The following is a 23,479-nucleotide window of genomic DNA, read 5'->3' as shown; positions in this document are numbered from 1 at the left end:
AAGTTCACATGGCTTTGTGAATTAGACGGATTTGCCGCGTTGAGTCTGGTGTTGGAATTCACAGAACACATTACGGCTTTTTTCATGAAGTCAGATAGGAAAAAATTGCGTCTTTGCCGTGTTGCTGTATCAAAATTCATTGAATCATTGATAATCAGTGAAAAATTCAGGGAACACTAAGATAAGGTTCCTCTTCAGGTCTGCGTTGCACGGTTGTCTTGCACGAGTCTTCGAGATGGTATATGATTCAATACAACATCAATTCATGTCATGTTAGTAATATGACTTAATATAAATTTGTAAATTCAAATTACCTAATTTTCACATTTGCTTAAAAGCTATGAGATAAAATATTTGATATATGGTTACAAGCATAAAATATAGTGTTTGTTTAAATGAAAAAGTACGGAAATGTTTTTATTAGGAATCCTCGGGGGTCTACATCAGTGAGATGATACTTTGAGACTTCTTGAGGCTCCCACGGGGCCATGAGGGTCCTCTGGTGTGGATTCCATCCCTAAGGTTTTTAATTATTGAGTGCGTGCTATCATAAGGACACTAAGCATTGAAAATTGCTTTTGATGTTGTTGGGTTACAAACCTTCTTTCAAATAACTTCTTATGTGTTCTGCAAAAAAAGGCAAATACGTTTGGAATCCCATGAGGGTGAGTAAACGAGGAAAGAATTTGCACTTTTGGGTGGCAAATAAGACAAACTGCATAGAAAGGACAAACATAAAGCAAAGACAGCCAGTGAAGTGAGTTAGACATCAAGTAAAGAGCCAGCATGCAATAAAACTACATTTATTTCAAACAAAATTGCTTTATTCTCATGCAAAAAAGGCCTTGCTCAATATTGGCAGAAATGTGAACAACAAAGCACATTGGCTCAGGTCAGTGTTCCCATCCATATTGAAAATTAACCATGGTTTATTACGGTAACCGTAGCTTTGTGGTAATTGTAGTATGACCAAGCTAGCCGCAAATTTGCCATCGTCTCATTGGTCAATATGTAGTATTTGTAGTAAAACTGTGGTAACCGATTCTGGTAACACCGTGGTTATTTTTCACATGGGGATGTGCATCACAACACAAATCATACATTTGGTGATTTTTAAAGTGTAGAATAACATCTCATAGGGATTGTTAAGTTGCCGCAACACTGAAAAATAAATGTACGTCTAGCACCGGAGTCGACTGAGTAACCCTGTCGTTACAATGTGGCACAAGCAAGCAGTAAACAGTAGCAGAGAAACTATTTCTCAGATTCTCTGCTTTACAAATTCTCCCTTTTCTTCATTCACGTTGGCTTTGTGGAGATATTGAAGAGGGAAGACAGTGGTTGCAGTACCCTTACATCAGCACTGGCTCATATAAAAATGAATGCAGCCCTCCGGCCATCGGTCACATTTCTGACTGTTGCCAAGACCTGGGCAAATTGACTTACAATCATTACAAAATTAATCACTGGTACGCATTGTTATTAAATAAGTATTATTGAGATGAATATATGCCTCTTTGCAGCAACATCATTTTTAGTGTATTGGCTGGGTTTCTTGAGTGTTAAAATATCACAAAAATGAAAACGTCAAAAATAAAACAATCACGAAAGCACAAGATTAGTAGAACTCAGCTTTCTCGAGCTCCTATGAGGCCTCCTCAGTTTTATTCTGCTCCACGACTTTTTTCTCTTCGGGTTTCACCTCCTCTCGCTCGACTTTCTGCTCCTCTGGCTTCTTCTCTTCGGTGGCAGCCGCCTCTTCAACCACTGGCTTCTCGTTTGCTGCCTGTGGTTCTGCTAGTGGTTCTGCCTTCGGTTCTGCTAGTGGTTCTGCCTTCGGTTCTGCCTTCGGTTCTGCCTTTGGTTCTTCTAGTGGTTCTGCCTTCGGTTCTGCCTTTGGTTCTGCTTGTGGTTCTGCCTTCGGTTCTGCCTGCTGTGATTCTGTGTTTGCTGCGGCCGATGCCTGAGCTGAACTCTCGGCTTCAGATTCCTTTTCCAGACAACGCTGTCGGCTGACAGAGTCCGCCAAATAGCCGATCAGCTTCATGTACTCTTGAAAGCTGACCTTTCCATCCTGGTTGTTGTCGAGTTGTTGACTCATTTCTTTCACAGAGTTATTGTCTTCTGAGCCCTAAACACAAAGGTGTTCAGATGTTTAACACTAAACTAAACTCTTTGCGACAGTAAACACCAGGATCTGCTGATAGAATGGATTGATGCAATATCAAATAAATATACAATTTTGAATAAACCTTTTTTTATCTTTGTATATTTTTACCACATTTTAGAATAATAGTATTATGAATATTGAAAACGTGATATATTTTAGTGTTTTTAAAGTAGCTTCTCTTTGGAAAGCTATTTAAACAAGGAATATATTGGATGCTTTTTCCTCCATTATTTGGTCCATGTAAGCAATATTAAAAATAATTATTATTCAAAACAGTTTTCTAAAGAAGGAAATGACTAGGTTGGCAGAATTATAAAGTGATTTCAAACCTTGAATCATAGATTTAGATTAAAGATTTTTAGGGTTAGAGAAACATGTCAGTCAAGTGTTTCCAAACTTGATTTTCGCACCTGGCAAAAAATCTATGATTTAATCACTTTAACTAAATAGTTTTAATTCATAAAATGTTCTTGACTAACTGTATTATGTTAAACAAGGTTATAGGTTAGCTCTTGTATCTAGTTACCACTTGTAAATACTGTAGATCTGTTAACAAAATTAAGAGACCATTTCCAAATTATTTTCTGTTTTTATTTTATATTTATGGGGTTAGGTAAAATAATATTTTTTTATTCTGTGAACTACTAACAATATGAATCCCAAATTTCAAAAATATTCTTCACCACATGACGTAAGCAACCAAAAAGGGGAAGGACTATAATGACTTTCCAATGGCCTTACAACAAACCAATCAAGAGGGGAAGGGCAAAATAATTTTTTTTCTAATTTCAAATGCCGTTTCAAAAATAATAATAAAAATATTAATGAACTGTTTTCAGCGTGATGCGATATTGAAGTGCTAGTCAAAACCCCGTTCGAAAAAAAGAAGTCAGTCGCAACTTGCATGGTGACTTTCAACAATACAACATATTTATACATGTACTTACGAAAAGTTCAAAATATTTTTTATGTGATAACCTGTTATAACAGTTTTCATGTCTTGTCATGCTTCAGTCTTTCAAATTGCTGTTAGATGACTTTATATCACTCATGAGACACTGGACTGGAATGGCCACAATACATTTAGAAATGCTGAATAAATGAACATTTGAAATGGTCTCTCTCTTATTTTATTCCCGAGGCTGTATAGCCTATATGACATTTTGCATGTTTATTAGTTAAAAAAAGCAATATTTCATAGAGTTTCTAACCGTCAGAATGTTCTTCAGTTGACTCTTCACAAGACTCTGAAACTCTTTTGCTCCAAGGTTTTCTTTCCCTTTCGCTGACTTCAGGAAGACCCCCACTACTGTTTTAACGGCTGCCTCCATCTTTGTTTTCGCTCTACAAACAGAAGAACAGTGACATTGATTGACGGCTTATATAAAACATTCAACATTTTTTGTTTAAAAGAGCTACGCTAGTTTTCATATGGCTTTTAAATAAGTCTCAGATTTGAATACTCAGGTGTCTGTTCAAAAGCTTAACAACAGAAATAGTAATGTGTGCTTTAGCAGGAGCCACTAAAGAAGTTGGAAGAAGGGGTCATTGGATGGCTTGTGACACGCTCAGTGAGATAAACCCGACCCTCTATCGATTCCATTTACTTAGAATACTGCACCTGAACGTGTATGGAAATCTTGAGCGTTAGAACTGACAGTCGATTGTAGATAAGGGAAGAAAGAAGAAAGAGGCAGAGCCCCAGTGGCTGTCCTAATCTTTGATAGGTCACCTGATACCCGGGTGACCAAACCACAGAGTGGCTTCACGTTTCTGACGGGATTACCAACAGCTCAAAGACATCTCTACCTTTATCCCACTTTGTCTTTCTTCACTAACTCTCGATGGATTTTACCCACGGAGAAAGGCATTTACTCTCTCTTGCATCACACCCCAATGTTTTACAGATCAGAGTCGGAGTTTAGAAAGAAATGCAGACAGCCAATCGGCTTGCAGATCAGCCTCGACGAACAGACGGCATTATTCAAATTCTTTGATGAGGTCATCACTCTGGCATGAAGATGTGTCAATCAAATTTTTCGAAAATAAACACAAAATTGTTGTTGCGTTCATGCCAAATGTTGTCGATTCACTAAGCACCCTGTGCGCAGAAAGCAAGCAAACAATGTTCTCATGTGTAGTAGTTTCCACACATTTACACACACACACAAAACATTTCCTTGCACAATAACATTTAATCTCCTGTAGAGATAAACACACTCGCAGTGCTTTAAATCCTTTCGCGAATTAGTCTGGGAACCTTAAAATTATAGTATAAAACAATACGTCCAAAAAAACACACAGAACCCTGTGTGTAGGTCGGTCAAAATCTGTGTAGGTGTGTTTGTCACCTGAGACGGCTTCTAAGGCCGCCACATTTGCTGACGCACATACGCGCAGAGCTTCCCCTTATCGGCAGCAATAACCCCATCAACAGGTAGCAAGCAGTTAAGAAACATGGCCATTAGCTTAATTTATTGAGACAGAATGAGATACAGAGATGACGCAGGAGAGGCATAATAACGGTTCTGGTTTCATAGGCCGTGCGAGAGTGAGACGTAGTTCATCACGTGTGACCCGTAAACTACGGGTGGAATGGTGTAGGAAATCGTTTTTTTCTTCCTTGTCAGATTACTAAAAAATTACATTCTTTCTAGGTATTTTTAAAACGTACATAATACAATTACTTGACAAGAAAAGTGAAAGAAGATATTTAGTCTTGTATTATGGAAAATAATATAAGAATTAACTACGTTTATAGTAAAAATTAGCTAAATAAATCTGCCAATGGGGTGAGAATTAACTATTTCTCAATTACCTAATTCAGGTTTATTTTTCTCACCCCATTGGCAGATTTTTTGCTTGTTTTCACCATAAATTTACTTCATTCTCATATTTGTCTCCTTCAAAAGAGACTAAATATCTTAGGTCACTTTTCTTGTCAAGAAAGTGCATCTTGATTTAAGAATGTTCAGATATTTGTACTAGAAAACAAGACAAAAACACTTGAAGAATGTCATTTATTGCAGTGTACTTTATAAGTTGTCTTAGGTCAAAAGTGAGCTGCCTGTCTAGACTGCATGTTCAGATTTCCCAATATGACAACAATTCAGACAAGTTCTAGTTTCAATCATTGATTGATTGATTGATTGATAATGTTTTTTCTTTAAAAAGTATAGTTTCTTATTTCTGTATTTTGGGATACTGCGATATCTCATCTGTTTTTATGGTTTTAAAAGATATTTACAAAAGCCACAGAGACATAAAGCGATAACTGTCTGTCAAACCTGCAAGATAAACAACAGCTAAACAACTGACTCACTGAGACGGAGCCCTACTGTACAATCTGAATACTATCAGTCCTTCTCCACAGTGCATACTATACTTACATGGGCCCAAGATCAAGGGCCGTTGCTTTGTTTGAGTCAATATTGAGTTGTTTTCCCAATCATCCAATCGCACCTTGACTCTACAGTCATATTTCTAGTAACCATTGGCACCCTTCGGTGATCCTGATGACTTTTTCAACCCTTGGTCTCTCAACCCTATCCAGTGCCAGTCTTGAGTCCCGTCAATTATTGATGCTTTCGGCCCTTGACCTGGCGATTCCGCACGCGCTACCCAAGACAGTCTGGAGGTTTAACCCAAAACTCCTTCAGACAGACGGCACGTGGACGGTCCGCTCAGGTTTGCTAATAATAAGTAATGAAGCGGGATCTTCCATTACTTAAGTGACTCTCCATAACACACGTGCCCCTTTTAGCACGTTGGAGAAACGAATAAATAACCCCGCAGAACAGAAAACATACACACATTTATAATTATACGAAGCGTTTCAAGTTAAAACCATAACAACATTTATTTACATAGTGTGTTTTGGGCATTATTGCCCGAATGATTTAATGGGGTTCTACTGGTTCCCATCACCAGATTAGATATATCCCCCCAATAGAACCCAACACATTAAAAGACAAACGATTCCCAATATAATCATAAAAGCCTTTAAATTGTCTTTATGTTTGTTTTCTCGGGTGGGAAATCCGTGCAAAGAAACTTAAAAGGAAAAACGAGGCATAGGGGGGTTAACGGGTGACACTCCAGTGTCTCTCTTCAGTGCGCAAAAGAGATGGAGAGGTTTGCGTTTCCACGCGGGTGAACGTGATACGCGCGCGCCCTATCCGTGTCTTATGAAAAATTCACACAGGAACGAGTTTGCCAGTCCATATAAAAAGAAGTGGCTAACAATCTCGAGTCGGCTCTTGTTTTATATAGTCTGGCGAATAACAGACAGTGTCAAGTATTAAAACCGTTGTAGGCTTCATGGCACAAGACCTTTTATAATCCACGAGCATCTACCATTGAAACTACTCATATTCAATTTGTTTATTATAAGCATATTTTTATAGTTTTTCTGCTTTATAAAAAAATGCAGCATCTATTATTTACCTCCTGCTTACTATTAGATAGGCTAGATGATATATATAAGTATATATATGTTTTGTATAAATTTAAATATCAAATGAAATAAATATAAAATAACTTTTTATCGTAGTGTGATCACGGTTATTTAATGCACTTGAAAAAAACGCGACGAACCACGTTGAGACCATTTCTTTGTGCAAATAGTAACCTGTAGCGCGTTCAGACCAACCCAACAGCGGTGCGCCCAAACGGCAGATCTCCGATCAGTTGGCGGAGGATGATCGAAGGGTGGTCCTAAAACGTGGCGTTAACGCTGTACAAAACTTTCCTATGTTACAAACTGCAACGTTTCGTGCTTTTTAAATCAGTCGATGGCGATAAATAAACACTTTTAAGAGCACTTACCCTAAAACGGGGACGGCGCGTATTGACAGTTCGCAGTAGCTGCAGTAAAACCTCTTTCCCTTTCCCTTTTTCCTCCCCACGACAAAAAAAAAACTTGTCAGACTTGAACCGCTGCTCGACTCTCTTCCGTGATTTTTTTGCTCAAAAGGGCGTGTACCTGGAGGAGGGGAACTAGTGGACAAACGTACGTGGGACACCAAATACCAAACTATAGGTTTTGAATGGAAGAATCATAAACGTGAAGTATTGCTTTCTAAAGCTTCAACATCAATGTGGCAATCTAAACACTAGGAATATTGGACAACTGTTTTTCTTTTTTTAAAGTTTGGTGGGAAGTACAAAAATGTTAACCCTTACCTGCACCCTGTATCATGCATAACGTTCATGCATCATTATTGTTCACTTTACTTGTGACTAGAATCCAATATACTGAAATAAAGCTCAAGAAGTGTTTTAAGCCTTGGGGAGACAGATTTATGAATCATAGCCCAGTGGCTGTGCTTTCCTCAGATTATCTGTGTATGGTTTTGATTATGTGTTTACAAAAGGCGCCGCCTATATAAATAGTTTTTTACTGACTGGTGTCAATTGTGTGGACTATGGCTATGCATGAGTCACGCCTCTTACACGAGTAACAAAGTTCACCCTTGACTTAAAATGTTACATTTTCAATTGTGCATAAAAAAAGTATCAGTCTGGGTTTGCAGCTCTGGGTCAACTTTATTTCTATACGAATGGGGGTGAATTGTCGATTTGCACTTGTTAACATCAGTTCCACGTTCTCTCCTCCAGTTTGACAGCAGCGGTGATACTCTTGACCAAGATCACGTTCTTCGGAGTCACCCCATGAAACCAGAAAAGTACATTTGTATTTGCATTTACATTTATGCATTTGGCAGACGCTTTTATTCAATGCGGCTTGCATTACACTATACATTTGTTTCATGTGCAATCCCTGGGATCAAACCCATGACCTTGGCGTTGCTAGCGCCATGCTCTAACCACTGAGGTACAGGAAAGAAAATTTGCTTTAAAATTACGAATATCGTTTAAGTAGGCTATATCAGAAAGTTTCATAATGCTTTTTTATCTCAGTCTGTTTGCATCAATTTAATATCACTTGCAAATAAGATCTAAATCTCCCCTATTATCTATTAGAAACCTACACCCTCCCCCAAGGCACACCTTAAAGCACTGTTCAGCTTTTTATTGTGTGGCAGATCAAATATGTTCATAAGAACAAAGGCGTAGACGTTTCTCTATGAACCTCTAACTGGCCGGTGCTAGATCTAAGCAGACAGGTGACAGTCGAGGCTATAAAATGCTGCTGTTAAATCATATCCTCTAAATTAGAGAGAAAGAGAGAAGTTTGATGTGGTCAGTAAAGAGTCGAGGCAATGGCCCGTTACAGTGGTTTTCTTTTATTTAGTGTCGTCCATATTTTTACAGGAAGTGACAGGATACAATGTAACAATTTATTTTTAGCATGGACTATTATTTTGTATAATCCTAAACTACAATCCAGCTCTTCATTGGCCGAAACCGCCATGCTTGTTTGCCAGATTGCCAATTAGCTGCCAGAATTCCAGGAACGTCAGCTCCCCGTCATTATTAGCATCCAAGGAGCTCATGAGCTGGTCAACCACTGCTGGGTCAGAAGCATTCTGTGGGAGAGACACACGGACATGCATGTGTTTACACTTATAATAACATCTAGTGCTGTCATCTAGTGGATGTTGCTGGTACTGAAAATGCTTTTCTGCTGACCTATTAATGTGGGAGGAGATCCTGTTCTGTATGACCCAAACAGAAAATGGACTGACGTGGCATTTTTTTCCCCTTTGTCTCTTACTGATCTAGTTTGGTTGTTATCATGCTGAAACTAACCACTGTATGTTAGTAGCATAATTTGGGTTAAGGTCTTTGAGAGTTCATTTTAGCCTGGATTTATGTGAATTTTGTGGAATGGTGATGGATTTTTTAAGGCCCTAAAATAAAGATTACAGCAAACACCACAATAAACTAACAGATTACACACCATACACAACTATTTTCTAAATAAAACATGTAGCTCAAATGATGCACATAAGGAACCAAAATGTAATTGAATTCACTAAAAACTCTTCTTCAAGTTCTTCAACGGTTCTGTGCAGCACCTGAGGATCAGCAGAGACGCTTCTTCTTACCAAGAACCATTTTGAGTCGGTTATATGGTTCTGTGGAGATTAAAAACTTTCTTGATGTAATATTATACGTTACTTTATGCCTTTTTAGATTAAGTGTATTTGTTCTGGGGTTCTTTTAAGCATCAGAACAGATATTTTTGTTGTGACAAAATAACTGAACTTTAGTTGGCTGTACTATGGGATCAGAAAATGCGGTTCTAGACTTTAGAGTTACAATACGGATATCGAGCTATTGTAAAGTACAAGGGATTTTTACGGTACAAATTAATCTTCATGTGGTCTCTTACCTTCACAAGATTCGGGAGCTGGGATGTAAGCAAACTTTTAAATTCTTCTTTGCTCAGTGTGGAGGCAGAGCCATCCTTGCCAGCGTAAGTCTTGAACTGGGAAACCAGCACGTTAATGGCAGATTCCATGATTTTGAGAGCAGGATGCTTAGATGACTAGCAAATAATGGAGACAGGTTAGTCAGGTAAAACTTACTACATCATGTTTGCGATAACCAAATTCAAGCAATTTAATCGAAGTACAAACATAAATTCTATAATTTACATATACTTTATAAATTATACTATCAGTTAGAATATCTATTCATGCATCTGTAAGCAGATCAGAAAACAGATCATTCAAGGTGCATATTTCATCGCTAGCTAACTTTTGCATGCTTTAACTAACTTGGTGACACACCAAATGAGTATAGTTACTTTTATTATAAGAAAGAAGAAATAAAAGAACCACATGGACTCACCTGACCTGAGGAGTGATGTTGGAAGTGATGTGCTTTGTAAATGGCCTCATCTCAGCTTTTATATTCTTCATCTTATTGTCAAACTCAGCGGAAAACTCAAAATTATACCCCCACCTTCTTTTCACAACCAGTCAGACTGTTCTTATCTCCACTGTTTCCATAGCGAAGCTCGGAATCTCTCATGCACACATATAGATGGAAGCTATATATAATAGCTTCTATACTATATAATAGTTTTATATATAAATTATAGCACTTACTGTTTTTTTAATACATATAGGACTTTTTTGTGAATTCAAAAACAATTGTCCATTTTAAACCTTAACATTTCACATGTGGGTTGAGTACTCTACATCCCCCCCTATCAGGTATCCTAATTGTTATCAATGCAAACATCTGTCATCAGGGAAATTTCATCTGATAACTCCATCATGACTTACTCAGCATCAACTGACATACTAGAATTTTACAATGACCTTACTAACATCATCCTAAGATCAATTTTAGAGGTCAGTAATGGAATCTGCTGTTTATTTATTTACTGAATATAAAAATCTGCTCATGAGGTTATTTCATAATTATTATGATGCAGCATTTATGTCTAACCTTAACAATTCAATTTGTAAAAAAAGGCAATATATAATTTCTAAATTAATATATTTGCGCGAATGCATTGCATTACACATTATTTTATTATTGATCAAAAAATGCACACATTGATAAACTGTGACGTTTGGTCTTTTATTACTTCTTTGAAACTGTATTAAAGTCATTTTACATCGTTCTCCAAATGAAATATCAAAGGACATTGTGCCATCACCTTTACTTTAAATGACGTAAACGTTTTCTTCATATTTACAAATCGAACGAGAAAAGCCAAAATTCAAATGGTATTCATTCCAAAGATTGCAACAAAAACACACGGCTATAATCAAATAAAATCTCAATGATTCATTACAATGGCTGATTTACGAAGACAGAGAGTGAAGAGAAACGTCCACATCAAAACAGTGCAAATAAATCCATTATTTCTCCACTTTCATTCAGTGTGGTGTTAGTGTTGAGACATGAGCGGACCATATATTCAGTACCAGCATTCTGTGTTCACAAATAAAGGCACATAAGCAAACATTTCAAACTTCTATTTAGCAAAGAAAATCAGAATTTTAGTCATTTACATTAAGAGTGAACGTGGGGTAGAAAGCTCACAATGACCTCTAAAGAGATGCATATACCAAACTTTAAAAGAAACCAGCTTAGCAAGCGAAACCACGGGTAGACTGGTATTCAAACAAAATATTTTTGGCTTTTAAAAATTGAGAGCCAAAAACACAGAAAGCTTAAAGAAAAACACTTTTCTAAGTACAATCATATTTTTAAGATGAATTTTAAAGAAGGGGACCAGCGAGTTGTATTGCACGCACCCAGATTAGCATTAACCTTGTTCACAACTCATATCATGAATACCGGGATTGATTCATGTATTTTGCAAAGCAGAGCTGTAGGTGACACTTTACACAGCAAGTAAGAGCCAAAGATGTGGTGTTGAAGAACAAGACAGAGGTAGCTAACATCAAAACACCCAAAGCACAAGTGGGACATCACTATAGCGACAAAACTCAATATCGAAACTCCTTACAAACAAGGTGTGAAAGTACATCTACAGTCAACAGACCCTAAGACATACATAGTTTTCCTTCAAGAGTTTTTGTTTTGAGCACGATCAACATTATGCCGCCTGCGTTGCGAACTTCAACAGTGCGTCCTTCTCAAAATCTTCCATCTGCTCCTCCAGTGAATCATTGTCATCCGGCCCATCTTCCAGACCATCTGCCAAATCTTCCAAGATGTCCGCGACGTCCTCTGCGAACTCTCCGAAAAGCATCCTGTCGTGGTTGAAAACGCCACCACTGAAGAACTGAGAAGTGAGTCGACGGAGGGCCACCTTGTTTTCTTCAGGAACCCCCTCCAGTTTGCTAAGGTAGACCTCAAGGAGGTCCTGAAACTCGACCAGCTTGACAGGAACAATACCTTCTGCGGATGCACAGTTGTCTACGCCGTGGCAGCCCTCAACCGGATGCCGGTACGTCCTGAGCTTCTCTTCCTGGTGTTTCCAGAAATCTACCTGCTCATGATGGTGATGATGGTGGCGATGATGATGCTTGGACGGTTTCTCCTGCCAAGGTTGATCTTTCTGTCTCCTCTCTCTCTCCAATTTTCTCTCGTTCTTCTTGTGGTCCCACTCCTCTTTGTACTTCTTGAAATGCTCTTTGCGTTTGTCATCACCGTTGCGTTTGTTCTTGCCATGTTTGCGCTCCTTCCCTTTCTCAGTCTCCTGTTTCTTCCATTGGTTATGTTCTTCTTTCTTTTTATCCCATTCTTTCTTGTCTCCTTTGATCTCTGGGTGTTTCCTCTTCCATTCTTCTCTCCTGCCCAGTTGGTCCACCTGTTTGGAGAGCCTCTTCTGCATCTCCACCAGGCTCTCCCTTAAATCATGTTTGTTCCAACCTTGCTTCTTCATGCCATCCAACCTCTTCCTGCTCTCCTCCAACAGAAATTTCTGTCTCTGGAGTTCTTCTTTCTTATCCCAGGGTTTCTCCGTTTCTGCTGGATCGGACTCGCCGGTGGAAGGTAGGTCAGTGCTGGGGGTTTGCTGTTGGAGATCTTCTTGAACTGAGGGAGAAAGAACATAGCTTGGTGAGGAATATACTCAATGTACAGTATGTGCCTGCATATTTAATTCACAGTAATGTTTGAGTAACTCTCTATCTCTTTGTACCTGTGAGCTGGGTAAGTTCACCGACTCGAGCTCTGAGCATCTGAAGTTCATCTTTTAAACCAGGAAGTTCAGAGATCTGCTCCCTTAACCGAATGTTTTCATTCTCCAGCTCACCTTTCTCTGTACTGTGCTTCAATGTGGCCATTTTCAAAGCTTTGTCCAACTCAACTTTCTGTGACTGAAAAATATAGACATTAAATAATCTACACTGAAATATTCTTCCGTGAATATTCAAGTGTAGAGAGTGGAAAAAGTTCATAAAATAGAAAATGATATGAGAATACACTTGGGACAGTTCACCAGGAAAGGAAAACTCTTGCATCATTACTCGCCCTCATGTCATTTCGAACCCGTATAATCTACTTTCTTTTGCAAAACACAAAGATATTTTAGAGGATGTTGGTAACCACACAACATTGGCCCTTATTGACCTCCATTGTATAAACACAAATTCTTAAAATTCATGTTTCACGAAAGAGACATATACAGGTTTTGAACAACATAGTTAATTTTTATCTTTCGTGTGAACCGTCCTTTTCAACCAGATGACATCAAGTCAAAGTCATGATTTTGAGAGTCCTTAATAAGTCATGTTGGAGAAAATCGCTTACCTCTATCTGGGCCTCCAATATATTAATTTGTTTATTCTCTTGGGCGAGTTTATCAAGTAGCTCCTGGGAACAGAGATAAAATTCATCAAAAAGTGCTTCAGGTGAAAACAATGGCTTCTCAATAATAAAAACTAAACTATGTAAAAACACTGACCTGGTCACTTAGTTCGTTACCGTCGAAATCCTCTGCGGGAGGAAAAGAAGTATTCGTCATGTGTTGCATTTATTGCTTATTGCTCCCTGAACTCTCAGCAAGTTGCTTTGGATAAAAGCGTCTGCTTATTGATTAAATATAAATGTACATTTTTTAAACCACATTGTTTTTGTTTAGGTATGGATTATTTAGTAAACCTGCCATTGACATTTTTTGCAGCACATTCTTAGTGTTAAGCCATTTTTTAGAGTGAGACAAAACAAACAGTAAGAATTAAAGATGAAGTGTGTTACTGTAGCACAACTAGTGGCACCAAATGGAACTGCAATCTGATGATTGAACAGATCAGTGGAAACGTACCAACATTGGCTCAACCTGTTACAATCAATGAAATCAATCAAATACATTTGTTTAAAAACTTTATTTTGCAAGTCTGCTGGTTGCTGTTAATGACACACAAATGACACACTTCATCTTTAGCCTCTCAGAAAAGCAAAGCATTGTGGGAAACGAACAGGGGTCTGGATAGAGGCTGCCCTCAGCAGCTGCCCAGAAGATCAAATTCATCCAGGCCTAAAATGAAAAACTCTGTAATAAGCATTAGAGGACAACTCCTATCCACAGCTTAAGCACAAGCATACTACCACCCAGCTCACACGCTGTACCTACCACCAAACTGGTCAACCACAGAACCTGGAGGCACAATAAAATTAATTCAACCACTGGAAATGTCAAAACAATCATCTTATTTTATCACACAATGTGGCATGTAATCCTAGCCAAGCGGTCAAGTCTCTGCATAATCGATGCTATGCATCACATCATCTGCATTAAATGATGTTCAATGGCAAACGTGTGACATTTCTCGGTTCTAAAAATGCAATTTATAACTTTACTTTTCGATGTCAGTCATGCATCTCACCCGTGAGAAAGAAAGAGCCGATGCAGAAGAGCACCAGCACTCCAACTATCAGCTGATTCATAGAGAAGCCTTGTTTCTCCTCCTTCCTCTCTGGCAGATTAAACTCCTCCTCTTCTTCGTCTTCATCTTCAGAGCTTCGCTTTAGCACTATGGTTGGCTGCACGTGTCGAAGCCTTAGACCGTCCCCTTCTGTCGAGTCGCCCGCTGATAGTTCTTCTTAATGAGAAGAAAACAAAACGTGAGCTTAGGCAACCATTCATTTCATTGTGTTGTATTTAAAGAAATCGTTTCCTCTGTACAAAGGCGTCAAATCATAAACAGTGGTCTCAGTTTCTCATGTTTTGCATCAATGTGTTATTCATAATATTTTATGAACATCATACCTGGTTCTCTGACCACATCTGGGATTTTCTCTGCCAGCACTGCTTCCTCTTTCTCAATGGCAGGCTCATCCTCCTCGGTTTGCACCGATCCAATCGTTTCCAGAAAAGGGCTGTCAGGGGCGGGGCTTTCTATCATGGAACCAAAGCCTGTATCGGCCTCATAGGGTGAAGCAAGAGGCGGGGTTTCAGGAGCAGAATGTACATCAGCTTGAATATCAACCACAGGGATTGCCAAAATATCAGGGGCGGGGCTTATGTCTGTTACTTCAGAGACATAATGGGAGGGGCTTATTTCCTTAAACGGTTCAGGGGTGGAGGTGATTTTGGGCTCTAGTTCAGGGATGGGGCTTTCTTGAACGGGGAAATGCTGGATGGGGAAGACATCGGTGACTTCCTCTTCAGTGGGTTCATCTAGGGCAGACTCCTCTGAAAACTGGAAGGCCGATTCCGTGGCAATGCTAAACGGCACGGCTCCCAGAAGGTCACTGTCGGGAGGAGAACTGGCGATGGTGTCGTGGATGACAGGAGCATGGATCTCTGGATCGAGTTCAGCAGAAGCCTGGCCCGATGCAGCCATTTCTTCAAAGCATTCTGGGGATGTTTCCTGGCAAATCTGGATTTTGGAAAGAGTTATATTAAAGTCGACAGTATGTTAGTTTTTAATATAAGCGAACCAAATATCTATAGAGACCAAAAGGTTAATAAAGACAGTTTATTTATAATATTGTTTGTTAAAGAGAAATTTTGAAAGAAAAGAAAGCAAATTATAATTAAAATAAAAATGTACATACCGGTGTCGCTGCACTGACCTGGTGACCCTCTTCTGACAAGATGGTCTCCACCGCTGACGTCTCAGGATCATGTGACCTCACCTCCAAAGAACTCCCTGAAATAAGCACAGATTAACGGTTCAATGTCAACATGTTTACACCAGAATGACTTTCTACTGCAGAACACAAAAGAAGATATTTTGAAGATTGTTGGCAACAAAACAACGTTGCCCCCGTTTGACTCCAAGGACATAAGACCACTGGCACAGGTTTGAAATGACATGAGGGTGAGTAAATGAAGTAAGAACGACTCTTTCCGATTTACACTACAGTGATGGAGTAATAGATTTTGTAACCTGCCAACTCTTCGGAAAGACTGGGCGCATCTCCAAGACTTTCTGTCCCATCATCCACGGGGGCGGCGGAGTCAGCGGCAACCTCCTTAAACAAAATAAAAGCACAAATGACTAAACGTGATTCATTCACACAAACATACCGACCAAGCATTATGATAATGTTACATTCACCTCTGGGGAGAGCAGAGTCCAGCTGTTACTGGAGGACCCGGTACTGCCGGTGCTGTTATCAGACATGGCCCTCTGGTGGCTTTGCACAGCACCTACAATCGTATAGTGTTTTATTAAACCTCAGAGCACCTCGGGAAATCAAAGATACTCTCAAATAGATTATTATAAAATGCAATCTTGAAGTATCAAGCAACGTCATACAGTATAGCAGTAAGGTTATGTGTAAATATATACAACACCCTATTTTAAGAGTGGGCCGATGACAGCCACAACTGTAAACCAACAATTACATAACAGTAAACCAACATACATGTATAGCTCAGTTGGCAGAACAATGCGTTAGCAACGCCTTGTGGGTTCGATCCACAAGAAACACGCATACTAATATTATGTAGGCTATAGCATGCATACATACAATCTACATGGCTTTGGATAAAATCGTCTTCCATTTAAATACACAAAACACAAATACGCTACAAACAATACGCAAGAGACTTGTTTTATAAAGAGGCCCTCTAACGTGCCCAAAAACGGCCAAGCGGTCACATTGCATTCCAGCACCTTAACACGGCCTATTGTTTACATGCATTCGTGCGCTTATCACGGTGATGCTCTGCGTATTTACTTTGCGCACGGTGAGCAATTCAGTTCCCACACTATGCAAAACGATCCCTACCTTCTGCCGCGGAAGCACACAGAGACACACGGATCACACACACGGCAATGTCGTTATACAACGCTTACCGTGGTCGAGATGTATTCGCTCAATGTATTTCCACGCGTTGGTATCCAAACGCGCGATCTAAGCAGCGAACTTCGCAACTTCGGATCCGAGTTGCGCTTGTGGCTGGGTTGCGTTTCTCTCCAATAGGACGCAGATTACGCGCAACGCTACGATCCGGTCGAAGCCTTGACAGCCAATCGGAATAAAGAGTCGTGTCGGTAGGGCAGTGACTGACAATCGCAGGTGAAAGAGTGACAATCTACTCGTGAAGGGCTTTATGAACAGTCTCGTCATTGAGTCGAAGGAAAGCGAAGCAACAACATGCATGAACGCTCTATATATAGAGACGAGGCATGTTCTTGTCCTGCAGTTTACAGACACGTCTGCACAACGAGAGCTAAATCTGTTGGGGCTTCCCAAGAGCCTGTCCGCTACAGCTGGCCTTCCCTAAATAAACTCTGACCCTGTATTGCAACATTTTTGCAACTAAGACACTACAAATCAATGTGGAATAACTTTTAGTTACATTTTGTTTAATTGCAACGCATTTAAAAGCAGTTTAGTGTGGTGTGGTGTGGTGTGGTGCTTTACTATGACAAATGATGCCCATTTTTGGCTGAATGGTTCCATGAAGAACCTTTAGAAGTTTTTCATTAGGTTATTTCGAAATAAATGGTTCTTATAATAACCCCTGAGTACATTCTTTTAAAATATTGCTGTGAAGCACCTTTTTTTTAATTGTCTGGATATTGAATAATTACAATGTTTTGTGATGTGATATATAAGTTAATGTACTGATTTAAAACTGTGCTGTATAATGATGATAACCTAAAGAAAATGACTAAATTGGCATTAAAAGGCTTCTCAAGTTTGATAACATTTCAAATTATACAAACACAACATTTTAATATGAAATTGAACACTTCATTCATTCCTGCATGTGAGAACCACTCAGAATTTACACAAAAAAGATTACCGTTAAGACACAAATAGTCATGATTTCACACATAAGTTGGTACAACTTGCAATAATCTCGATCTTGTTTATACATTATTGAGGGAGCCTGCAGAAGCAAAAAGATAAGGAACACAGAGAAATGATGTATACTGTTTCAAGCGACCTTTGCCGTTTTACATTTTCACATCCGCACACATAAAACAGAAGATATATCAGTGAGGACCTCTCATAGATGAATACATGTTATTATATGTGAGACAATGACACTTGCATTATTATATGCAGTACAAACCAAAACCAAAGTGACATTTTCAAACCACAAATTACACAAAAAGTGTTATTGGATTGTAAACCATGCTAAATAGGCATACCTGAAATCATGGTATTCTTGATTATACCAAAACAAACGTTAACCGTGGTGCTTTATTAAAACCATCACTGCTAAATAAGAATGTATCTAAGAATATTGTCAAATCTTATAATTGTTTTAATTAAAATCCCACGAAAGCAAACCCTTTAAATGGATATTTCACTTTAATTGGATAGTTGGCCCAAAAATGAAAATGATTTAATCATTAACACATTTACCCTGATGTTACTCAAAAATGTAGGCCATTGACTTTGTTCTACATAATACTGTCTTTATGAACAACGTCTTGTAGTGCCATCCCAAAAAGGGAAAAACTCATTCTTACAGCTTCATGGATCTGTTCCACATTTGTGGAATGATCTGCCCGCTGCTTCGAGATCAGCAGATTCTGTAACCAAACAACATTGACCCTCCCTGACCTTCATTTTATGGACACAAAACCACCAAGACCTTTCTCTAAATATCTTCTTTTGTTTGTTTTACAAGGTTTTGAACATGAAGGTTGATACAGATTTTTATTTTACTTTGGGTAAAATCCCTTTACGCTTATATATTATATATTACTCTGCTTTTCTACATATTCCACCTTTATTTGCAATAAACAAGTTTCATTCACACAAAATATATAAATAAAGCTATACTAAACAGTTATGTGTATCTGTGAGAGGATGGCCGGAGGTGCCACGTCACACAGTGTGACTGCATCCATTGGTCAAACCCGAGGATATGCTGCTCCCTTTTCCTCCCTATGGCTCAGTTTTGCCCCTAAACATTAAATAATATTTACATCCATTATCCCAACAAAGCTCATATCACCAAGAAACTGTTTACGTTTTGTCCGATGCATTTGAGCTACATCAGCGATTGCTTTTAGGAGACGTTCGCATTTGCGTCGGGTTCTTTCGCATCACTTTTGGAAACAATGGAGTCACTTCGCCATCAGCGTTTACAGCCCGGTATCGGATACGGAGCGAGCGCGACCGGGACTCTTCGGTCCCTGCGACCCGGTGTAACAGGCACCCTTCCTTCGGCACAGCCTTCACATATGTCGGTGTCCGCTTCTCCGGGGCCGCCGCCACCACCGCCGCCCCTTCAGCTCCACACCCTGATGGGAAGCGGGTTCGGTTCGATCGACATGTCGTCGGGTCTGGGTCTGTCCAATCCCACCAACCCTGCGGTGCTGAGAGAAGCAGTGGACGCGGTGGTCCGGAGCTTTGCGAAACACACGCAGGGATACGGCAGGGGTATGTGGGGTCATGTTTTGCATTGAGTGGATTTCGTATCTATAGGCTAAACGAATTATTATTACGTATACGGCTTATTAAATATTACCTTAGTAACATTTACCATTATTTTATTATTGTAAAAGTGTACTAAACATGATTTTTCTTTATTTGACAGATTATGCATTACCATAGTTTTACTACAAATATGAGATGATAAAACATTTGTAGTTAGAATAGTTTTGATACAAATACCATAGTTAAACTACTGACTGTACTAAAAATTTTTTTAGAGTGAATCAACATCAACCAAGAACATGTTTCCATTTATTTCGACCCATAATAAAAATAAATAATAATAAAGTAAATTATTATATTATAGCCTAGATAAAGAAAAGTCTAGACTCAAAGTCTGCTTAGAACAAACATTAGACTATTTAAGAAAATAATTGCTATGATTTTTGTAGTGAAACACTAACCACAATTGTCTTACATGCACAAACCATAGACTTACACTTACATCTGTAGTAAAACATTTTTAGAATTTAAATCTAAGATTTATCTTCAAAGAGGCTCATAAAAATAATGTCACAATGCAAAAATAGACTATCTTCATGAAATTCACTTATTGAGCTGTCAGTCGACACGGCCCTTTAGAGACCAAACATGCAATTCAAGTATTCTGAATGATGCAGACTAACCCCCGACATGCTGACCTAATTACATTAAAGGGATTATTGTCGGACACACTCTGCAGCTTGTGTTGTTTACAGGCAGGTTAAGTGATTTAATCTACCCCCAGACATCTCAGACCATCTGAACACCCAGACTAGTCCAGTTTCTCTTTGTGAAGGAAGGGCCTTTGCACACAATTCTGCGTGTTTGTTTGTGATGATGTTCTGTCCACATACACCACCCTGATTTCCTGTTTCCACAACAATAAGCTTCCTTAAGCCATTTAATTGTGCATATTGCGTGTTGAGACAGAACTTCTTTTACAAAAAAGTCAGCAAATTTAATTAACTTCCGTCATTTTCAGTTTGCATGCAAGCTATGCACACTGCGTGTGTACCAAAGCCACTTGCAATAGAAAAACGTATACTGATACGATGTATTCTGAACCCTGCAGTAAATGTTGTGGAGGCGTTACAAGAGTTCTGGCAGATGAAGCAATCGCGGGGGGCTGATCTAAGAAATGGAGCGCTCGTTGTTTATGAGATGGTCCCGTCTAATAACCCCCCCTACATCTGCTACGTCAGTCTTCCTGGGGGCAGTTGCTTCGGGAGTTTTCAGGCAAGAATCTCGTGCGAAATTCCCTCTTCATTTACGCTCACATCTTCACAAAATAAATAATTGTCTTTGATTGCCGTCTGTGTCTAAATATTTGATGTTTTCTCTGGAGGATCTCTTGGAAATGGTTTTAATAAGAATTCTCTGAGCATCTTCAGGATTGTGTTACCGTGTGGTTAAACATCATCTTTGATCTTCTCAGTTCTGCCCAACCAAAGCTGAAGCCAGACGGAGCGCAGCCAAAATCGCCCTGATGAATTCTGTTTTCAATGAACATCCGTCTCGACGCATCACGGATGAATTCATCGAGAAGAGCGTCTGTGAGGCTTTAGCTTCTTTTAACGTGAGTTTGGGAAACATGCACCTTTAGAAGCAGTCGGAGATCAAATAGCTGCTTTAGGTTTTTTAGTTAAGATCAACTTTGACAAATTTTATACATAAAAATTTAGCTTTAAAGATTGTTTACCTTCTCTTTGTTTGCAACAGGGGAACAGAGAAGAAGCTGATAACCCAAACACTGGCATTGGTGCTTTTCGGTTCATGTTAGAGTCTAACAAGGGGAAGTCAATGCTGGAATTCCAGGTAAGAGCGAACATGCTGGAAATTGTAATTTGCTTGAATAAAAATACAAGCCAAATTCAGAAATGTAAATGATTGGAACTCTTCCAGTTGGTCAGTGACACGTGAGATGAACATTGTGCGCTACTTTACACGCGGCTTTAAAATTTCTAATGTTTCTTAGGAACTGATGACGGTTTTCCAGCTCCTTCATTGGAATGGAAGTCTCAAAGCCATGAGAGAAAGACAGTGTTCCCGTCAGGTAAAAACATATATTTGGTTTTTAACTGTTAATTGAGTTGCTTCTCTTTCATAGTTTAATGAATCAAATTTTTATTTTAAAGAAGCCATTTAACATTATGTGAATATCTGACGTGTTGGTAAAAATAAAATATCTTCTCCGTAATATTTAACTATACATTTTTGGATGGTCCCCATTTAACCAATCGATTTGTGTTTTTTATGACAGCTATAGAACTTATAATCCATGCATCATATTAATTGTTGGAATGTATAAGTAACATTTTGAGTTCATTGAAACAGGAAGTGCTGGCTCATTACTCTCACCGAGCGCTTGATGATGACATGCGCACACAAATGGCTGCCGACTGGGTCAGCCGAGAACACACTTTATCAGGGACCATTACCCGAGAGCTGGCTGCCACGGAGCGTGAACTAGAGGATGCTCGTCTGGCCGGCCGAGAGCTGCGCTTTTACAAAGAAAAGAAGGACATTCTGCTGATGGCAGTGGGGCAGCTAGGTGGGTCCAATACTACAACTCTGCCCTGCACACGCTGAATACCATGAAGATGTGTGACGTGGCATATGATTGTGACAGAGCAGCCAATAGAGAAGTCTCAGCACTCCAAAACTGAAGACTTTTAAAACCTGTGCGTGAGTGAGGAGGCAAGAACAAAATCTGTATTTTAATCAAACGTCAATGAATCATCAGATGTGATGAAAGAACATTGTAACATTTTTAGGGAAGAATGTTTATAATGATCTGAACAGATAATGTGTTTTAAAAACCAAGCACTATATTGCTACCTTATTACTATATCAGTATTATCCACCAGTATAACTGTCTTTAATTGACTTTACTGGCATTTGGACTTATTGTGTCTTGAGTTGGAGGAGGCTATGTTCGGAAAAGCGTACTTCCATGATGCTCTTACTATTTACACCGTTTTACAACTACTAAATGTTACGAAATGTCTACTTAAATTGTGTGAAATTGTTCCTATTGTTTCACTTAATTTAAATAAATGTTTGGCAATATACATTATATAATGCACAGCGTAAAGTGGTAAGGTATGGCATTCTATTCCAAACATAACGTCAGGTTTGAGGTCAAAAAAATCTTTGCATTGTTGCTTTCTTTGATTCTTTAATGCATGGGTGCTGCTCTTTTGCCCATTCAATACAGGTATGTGATCACTGCAGATTTTTATATTCTGCATTAAACAGGCTCATCACAGGTGCATTTATTTGTCACATATGTTTTTTAGAATATGATTATATAAGCATTTCTTTTTTTAGTTCATTTTAAGCCCATAACATTTATTCCTCCGAACGTTCCTTTGAACATTTAACGACGAGACAAGACTCTTTATTTGTTTGCCTTCCATTACATACGTGATTGTAGAGCATCGCCGCTCAGTCCAAGGCAACATTTTATTTCTACATCTTTGCTGAAAGCTTTTGAACATTTATCACACATATACATGCAGATTGTTTTTTGTGCAAGATGAGGAATAAATAATGGTTTGTCTGAGAGGCAGAAATAAACCATTGATGACTCTTGTAGACACTTCTGAAAATCTGAGTTTTGAAACCTTGCAGAGCCCAAATGTATTTTGTTTGTATTTCTTTTTTAATTATAAGGTATCATATTCATGTATGTATTGAAATGTAAATTGCATAAACATTTCATACAAATTTATACAAAATGGGTTCTTTCCTTGCTGTGTTTTTATTTTTTTACAAACTTGTTTACCAAATTAATTTTGTATTAATACTCAAGGTAGTGAAATTACACCAGTGCATGTGAAACATTTTATACATTTTGTATTTGTTTTGTATGAGTAGTTTAAATGCCATTTAACTGTTTTGTAAGATTTTAAAGCATAACCAATGTTATTTTGTTGTTTTGATTTGTATACTTTACAGTCAATAAAAAACTTTTTCTTACGTATTTTGTGCTTTTGAAGTTACCAGATCCTCTAGCAAGCGAATTTTGGTGATATAGACCATGGTTGTCAGACAATTAGCAGAAAACAC

General features: G+C 38.7%; 4 protein-coding genes across 7 annotated transcripts; 1 reads left to right on the top strand and 3 right to left on the bottom strand.

The window, feature by feature from the left end:
- Positions 1–802: 802 nt before the first annotated feature.
- On the bottom strand, positions 803–7,288 carry s100u (S100 calcium binding protein U). The gene is made up of 3 exons (XM_079485666.1): positions 6,998–7,288; positions 3,382–3,514; positions 803–2,131 (listed from the first exon to the last, which is right to left on the bottom strand). Exons 2-3 carry the CDS (start codon positions 3,499–3,501, stop codon positions 1,646–1,648), a joined length of 606 nt encoding a protein of 201 aa, XP_079341792.1. The 5' UTR covers positions 3,502–3,514; positions 6,998–7,288; the 3' UTR covers positions 803–1,645.
- A 1,109-nt stretch (positions 7,289–8,397) lies between these two features.
- On the bottom strand, positions 8,398–9,956 carry s100a11 (S100 calcium binding protein A11). Its single transcript, XM_079484024.1, has 3 exons — positions 9,932–9,956; positions 9,471–9,626; positions 8,398–8,661 (listed from the first exon to the last, which is right to left on the bottom strand). Exons 2-3 carry the CDS (start codon positions 9,597–9,599, stop codon positions 8,527–8,529), a joined length of 264 nt encoding a protein of 87 aa, XP_079340150.1. The 5' UTR covers positions 9,600–9,626; positions 9,932–9,956; the 3' UTR covers positions 8,398–8,526.
- A 702-nt stretch (positions 9,957–10,658) lies between these two features.
- pbxip1a (pre-B-cell leukemia homeobox interacting protein 1a) lies at positions 10,659–17,226 on the bottom strand. Of its 4 annotated transcripts, none has more exons than XM_079484468.1 (11): positions 16,822–17,193; positions 16,078–16,169; positions 15,907–15,991; positions 15,572–15,666; positions 14,781–15,393; positions 14,398–14,613; positions 14,145–14,168; positions 13,476–13,507; positions 13,322–13,384; positions 12,711–12,888; positions 10,659–12,604 (listed from the first exon to the last, which is right to left on the bottom strand). In XM_079484468.1, the coding sequence occupies exons 2-11, from the start codon at positions 16,141–16,143 to the stop codon at positions 11,661–11,663; spliced, it is 2,316 nt and encodes a 771-aa protein (XP_079340594.1). In that variant the 5' UTR covers positions 16,144–16,169; positions 16,822–17,193; the 3' UTR covers positions 10,659–11,660. The 4 variants fall into 4 exon arrangements, with proteins under 4 accessions (XP_079340594.1, XP_079340595.1, XP_079340597.1 ...); XM_079484469.1 differs by having other exon boundaries at positions 14,398–14,610; XM_079484471.1 differs by lacking the exon at positions 14,145–14,168 and having other exon boundaries at positions 14,398–14,610; positions 16,822–17,226.
- Positions 17,227–18,795: 1,569 nt separating this feature from the next.
- On the top strand, positions 18,796–23,394 carry lix1l (limb and CNS expressed 1 like). Its single transcript, XM_079484607.1, has 6 exons — positions 18,796–19,372; positions 20,481–20,644; positions 20,844–20,984; positions 21,128–21,223; positions 21,384–21,461; positions 21,743–23,394. Exons 1-6 carry the CDS (start codon positions 19,051–19,053, stop codon positions 21,995–21,997), a joined length of 1,056 nt encoding a protein of 351 aa, XP_079340733.1. The 5' UTR covers positions 18,796–19,050; the 3' UTR covers positions 21,998–23,394.
- The last annotated feature ends 85 nt before the right edge of the window (positions 23,395–23,479 follow it).

The sequence above is a fragment of the Barbatula barbatula genome, assembly GCF_947034865.1.
Source record: "Barbatula barbatula genome assembly, chromosome: 21".
Classification (NCBI taxonomy): Eukaryota; Metazoa; Chordata; class Actinopteri; order Cypriniformes; family Nemacheilidae; genus Barbatula; species Barbatula barbatula.
This window is presented reverse-complemented; position numbering and strand designations above follow the sequence as displayed.